This window comes from Pteropus alecto, unplaced genomic scaffold (assembly GCF_000325575.1).
Source record: "Pteropus alecto unplaced genomic scaffold, ASM32557v1 scaffold157, whole genome shotgun sequence".
In the NCBI taxonomy this organism is placed as follows: domain Eukaryota; kingdom Metazoa; phylum Chordata; class Mammalia; order Chiroptera; family Pteropodidae; genus Pteropus; species Pteropus alecto.
Window position 1 is genome coordinate 2,866,302 of NW_006440626.1, and position 6,053 is coordinate 2,872,354.

The 6,053-nt window shown below is 37.0% G+C and overlaps 1 protein-coding gene across 1 annotated transcript in view; it reads right to left on the reverse strand.

Annotated features, from left to right (window-relative positions):
• Positions 1-1,393: 1,393 nt before the first annotated feature.
• WBP2NL (WBP2 N-terminal like) overlaps positions 1,394-6,053 on the reverse strand; it is a 21,457-nt gene continuing 16,797 nt past the window's right edge. The window contains exon 6 of the mRNA XM_015593529.1: positions 1,394-1,845. Within this exon, the coding sequence (XP_015449015.1) occupies positions 1,394-1,845 (452 nt within the window). The remainder of the gene's footprint in view (positions 1,846-6,053) is intronic.

Here is a 6,053-nt window from a genome sequence, read left to right on the forward strand (position 1 = left end):
TTCCTCATTTAACAATAACTCTAAAGAAATTTTTGAATACGCATCATGGAAGTATCATAGTTTATTTAAATATTTACTATTAATAAACATATAGGTTATTTCTAATTTTACACTGTTAGAAACAATGAATGTAATGAAATCTTCCCACATACAACTTTGCACACATGCAAGTATTTCTCGGGGTTAGATATTGAGAAGTAAAACCACTAAATCAAGAGTGGGTTTTATTTATTTTAACTTTTAAAAGGTACTCCCACTTGGATGGGAGACCACCTAGGAAGACCAGGTGCTATAGGCATAAAAAATAAAAAATAAGGGATTGTAAACTGACAAGGTCCTTGCAATCTGTGAGGTCAACCAAGGGTTGCCGCCCCTAAAAAAAGAAGAAAAGAAAAGAGAAGAGAAAAGGTACTGCCAAATGTCTTTCTAAAAAGGCATATCAACTCCCACCAGTAGTGTATAACAATAACCATCCCCCTATATCCTTCTCAACACTTGAGTTTTCCAGTATTTTTAATATTTGTAAATCATTGGAGATAAAAAGTGTTTCTCATTCCACGCTGCGTCTCCCTAACACTAGTCAAATTGGATGAACATCTTTTCAAATGTTTCTTGGCCACTCAGTTAGTGGGGAATTCATACCTTTTGTCTTTTTTTTCTTTTGGGTTGATTTTTAAGAGTTCATATATTCTGACCATAAGTTATTGGTTTAATATATATGTTGGATATCACTTTCTCGTAGTCTGTTGCCTATCTTTTAACTTTGGTCATACAGAATTTAAAAATTTCAATATAGTCAAATTTATATTTTATGTTTTCCTTTATTGCGTCATTGGCTTTGGTCTTCTTAAAGAAGGCTTTCTCTGCCTCTAGACATCATTTTCAGTGGCTGCATAATATTCCATTGGATGTATATACTATAATTTATGAAATTCTCTCTCACTATTGAAAATATAGGTTGTTCCATCCTTTCACTAATATAAATAATACTGTGAAAAATAACTAAGTGTTCAATTTGATATTCCTAACACATATCTTAGCGCCTAGCAAACTCAGAATAATAAATGTTTCTTGGATGGGGGAAGGGAAAAAGGCAGAAAGCTTTTTCCATACTCACATACAAGGTATGTTAAAAAATGCAGCCCAATGTCAACCGAATTACTAGAGAATTAGCCCTGTAAGCCTTTAGCCCATGTAATCAAGAATTAACTCTACTTCTAAAATCTAGGCATGGAAGTAAACCTTCACCTTCTCCCTAAGATTGCCTTTCCAAAGGGTGGGACAACTACTTAAGAAAGGGCTTTAAACAACATACCTGAGTCCTTCTTATCCTGACTTCAGTTTTAGGGTGCTACTTCACTTGGTGAGTCTTCAAGGCTTACTTCTTAGAAGGTTAAGGGGCCTGAGAAGATGAGGCAGAAGGAGTAGAAGCCTCATATCCAGCAGGCTGGGCTGACACAGATTTGTGAGACTCAGCTCTATTTCTAGTAGGTGGAGCCTCTTGTCCCGAAGGTGGGGCTTCATTTCCAGCTGGTGGGGTTACATATCCCGCAGGTGGGAGTCCATATCCTGCAGGCTGGGCTCCATATCCCGGAGGTGGGGCTTCATATTCTGCAGGTGGAGCTCTGTATCCCGCAGGTGGAGCTTCGTATCCTGCTGTTGGGGCTTCATATCCTGCCAGTGGAGCTACAGATCCCTCTGCTGGGGCTCCATATGCGGGTGGGGCTCTGTATCCCTCAGGCAGAGCTTCAGACCCCTCTGGTGGGGCTCTGTATCCCGCTGGTGGGGCTCCGTATCCCCCCAGAGGGGCTCCATATCTCATGGGCTGGGGCCCATAGACAACAACTGGGTATGCTGAGAAGGAAAGAAAAAAATTAATTACTTATTTTTTAGAATGCACAAGGAATAAGTGAGACGGAGGGAGAAGATAAAAATAATGCTGAGGCAAACTGACACAGGAAGAGAATCAGGTAGAATAATGGTAAAGTCAAATCCTTCAGCCACCACCATTTGAAGGCTTTATCATTTCCTGTTGTGGAGAGATTCAAATTAACATGAAAACAACCCCACAGTTATATCTCTGCATTACTTATAGTTGTGTACAGCTAGGTAATTTTTTTACCTAATAAAGTTTGTTTTGATTATGAAAAAAGTAATACATGCTTAATGAGGACTATGTATTTGGAAAATAGAGAAAAGATTAATTTTAAAAAGTCATCTATAATGCCATTATCAAATACAAAAACAATATTTTGGTATTTCTTTTTAGGGTATCTGTTAATATTTTTATATAATCATTATTATAACAACTGTACTTTTTTTATCTGGCTCTTTTTACTAGACATTATACAAAATTTCTTTATATTACTAATGTATTTCATAAATTAAAAGCTGGACAATATTTTATCATATGGATAGATACTACTTAATTCCCCTGTTGTAGGGGAGCATGTTGTTTCCAACTTTCCAATTAATATTACAATAAATATGGGTTTTATTTATTTTCTTGGCTACATTCCCAAAGGGATTTAACTGAGTCAAGGTGAATGGACAATTGTCAAGTTATTTTGCTATAATACTTATTTATGTTTAAGCTATCTAGAAAAACACCTTTAAAAGAACTTTCCTAATGATGCTCAAGGAACTAAAGGACAATGTGGAAAAAGTCAAGAATATGATGTATGATCAAGATAGAGATATCAATAAAGACAGAAAACCTAACGAGAAACCAAAAAGAAATTCTGGAGTTGAAAAGTACAATAACTGAAATAAAAAATTCACTAGAGGGATTAAAAATCAGATTTAAGTAGGCAGAAGGAAGAATCAGTGAAGTTAAAGATAGAGCAATAAGAATTGTTAAGACTTAGGAACAGAAAGAAAATATATTGAAGAGTGAAAAAAGCCTCAGGGACCAGTGGGACACCATCAAACAGACTAACATACGCACTGTGTGGAAGTCCTAGAAAGAGAACATAGAGAGAAAGGGGTAGAGAGAATATTTAGAGAAATAATGGCTGAGAACTTCCCAAATTTGATGAGAGACATAAATATAAACATCCAAGAAATTCAACGAACTCTAAGTAAGAATAACTCCACACCAAGACACATTAAAATCAAACCTGCAAAAGACAAAGACAAAGAGAATCTTGAAAGCAGCAAGAGAGATGTGAATCATCACATGCAAGGGATCCTCAATAAGATAATCAGCAGAAACTTTGGAGGTCAGAAAGCAACTGTCAAACAAGAATCTTGTATCTGGCCAAATTTCCTCAAGAGTGACAGAGAAATTAAGACATTCCCAGATAAACAATAGCTGAGGGAGTTCATTACCACTAGACTTACCCTGCAAGAAATGCTTAAGGGAGTCCTGCAGGATGAAATGAAAGGACACTAAACAGTAATCTGAAGCCAAATGAAGAAGCCATATCAAGATCTCAATAAAGGTAAATTGTTGGGCAATTATAAAAGTTAATATATTTGTAAAAATGGTTTGTAATTTCATTTTTCTACATAATTTAAGAGACTAATGCTTTTAAAATAATTATTAGATTATGTTTGGGGGAGCACAATATATAAAGATGTAATTTTGTGACATCAACTGAAATATGTGAAGATGGAGCTGTAAAAGTTTAGAGTATCTGTTACTGAAGCTGGTAAAAATTCAATATTAAGCTGGTAAAAATTCAAATGAGTGTTATAACTTTAGGATGTTAAATGAAACCCCCATGTTAACAACAAAGAAAATAGCTATGGCATATAGACAAAAAGAAATCAGAAAGAAACTTAAGTTTTTCACTATAAAAATATCAACTAAACACAAAAGAAGACAGTAATGCAGGCAATGAGGGACAAAAAAAGCTATAAGGCATAAAGAAATCAAATAGCAAATAACAGAAGGCCCTCACTACAGTAATTACATTAAATGTAAATGAATTAAACTCTCCAATCTAAAGACAGAGATGTTAGTTTGCAATCTCCTCAGGAGCTTCCCTGTGTAATCTGAAACTGGGCCCCCATTCACGTAGGGCAGAGAGAGACTGAAGAAACAGGTAGACCACTCCAGATTAGTAAGTGGCAGTTTTAATAAACAAAGGAACTTATTAGACATGTCTTGGTTGGCTGTAAGACAAGTAGTCTCTGCACCCGCCGGTCAAATCTTAATAGTTTTTACATAATGGCCCAAACTGGATTCAGTCACTTGTATTATCCAGATAGTCGCAACTCCACATATCTTAAGGCTTTATCCCTTAAGAAGCTTCTTGGAGCAGGGGATGCAAGCCAAATGCACACTCCCAGGACAAGGAAGCGGGTGAAGAGCCTCCAATTTCTGGGTCTAACTTTTGGGTCAACAGGTGGTTACATCTTGATGACCTTCTCCATCAAGACATTGGCAGAATGAATAAAAACTCATGATTCAACTATATGCTATATAAAAGAGACTTATTTTAGATACAAAGACACAAATAGATTGAAAGTGAAAAGATGGAAAAGGGTATTCCGTACAAATAGTAACCTAAAGAGAGCAAGAATGGCTAACAGCAGGCAAAATAGACTTAAATTTTAAAAAATTACAAGAGACTGAGATATAGCAAATATAGCAAATAGATATAACCATTATAAACATTTATACATCTAAGGACACACCATGAAAATATATGAAACAAAAACTGACAGAATTGAAGGAAGAAATAGACAGTTCTACAATAATAGCTGGAGACTTCAATATCCTACATGCACAATAACGGATAGAAAAACCAGACAGATAAGTAAGGAAATAGAGGATTTAAAAAACATAACAAACCAACTGGATCAAACAGACACGTATAGGACACTCTATCCAACAACAGAATACACATTCTTCCAAATGCATGTGGGACATTTTCCAAAACAGACCATATTTTGAGCTACAAATTAAGTCTCAACAAATTTAAAAAGATAAATAACAAAGTATCTTCTCTGACCGCAACAAGATAAAGTTACAAATCAATGATGGAAGTAAAACTGGAAAATTCACAAATTTGTGGATTAACACGCTCTTAAACAACCAAAGGATCAAAGAAGAAATCAGAAGGGAAATTATAAAATACTTAGAGACAAATGAAAATGAAAACACAACATACCAAATGTATAGGATGCAGCGAAAGTACTGGGACAACTGGATAACCACAAGCAAAAGAATGAAGTTGGACCCTAACCTCACTCCATATTTAAAATTAACTCCAGTGCAGTTTGGAGAAACATGGAGGAGTGAGAGACGTCCCCAGACCTCTCCCCTTGAAACAACAATAAGCAGAATATCTAAAATTCAACAAAAAACTAACAAACTGCACACCAGCACCCCAAGCACATCTGAGTGTGGGATCTGCACATAAGAGCTACTACAGATCAGAACCCCGGGTGTCAGGTGGTGGACTGGGAGAAATAAATATGTTGCCTCTCGCAGCTGCTGGAGCTCCCTGTAGGAGGAGAGGGAGGGGAGAAGGTGCGGCGACTTCCCTGAACAGCCTGCGTGGAAGTGCCAGAATTTCTGGCAGCTGGCAGGAGGGCCCAGTCATCAGGGCAGAAAGCAAAGAAGCAGAACGGGACCGCAGAGAAACAACAGCTGATTTTTACCAGCGCGGCCGCAATTACTGAGGCTGAGCTACAGCCCCCAACTCCCATACCAGAGGGCTCCTCCCCCAATACCCTCCGAGAGAGAACGCCACGGAGCCCTAGGAGAGGAGAAGCAAACTCTACTGAAACTGTTGCTAACGCTGACGGACTGAGACTGAGGGTAGCAAGTATGATTAAATATCTATAAGAAAATAAAAAGGTATTATTAAGGCTTCATATAAAGCAGGGATTCAAGAGGCTTAGACACCACTTATTGGAAACCAAAAGAAAAGTGCCTTCTTTGCAATAGGCTAAAAAGTGACCTTTAATATAAGAAATCTTCTTTCTGGAAAAACAGAAGAATATACTTTCATTAATGCCCAGGCAGAGAAATAGTCCATTAAACACCATGAACAACCAAGATGACAAGCCATTTCAGAAAGAAAAAGAAAAATCTCCGG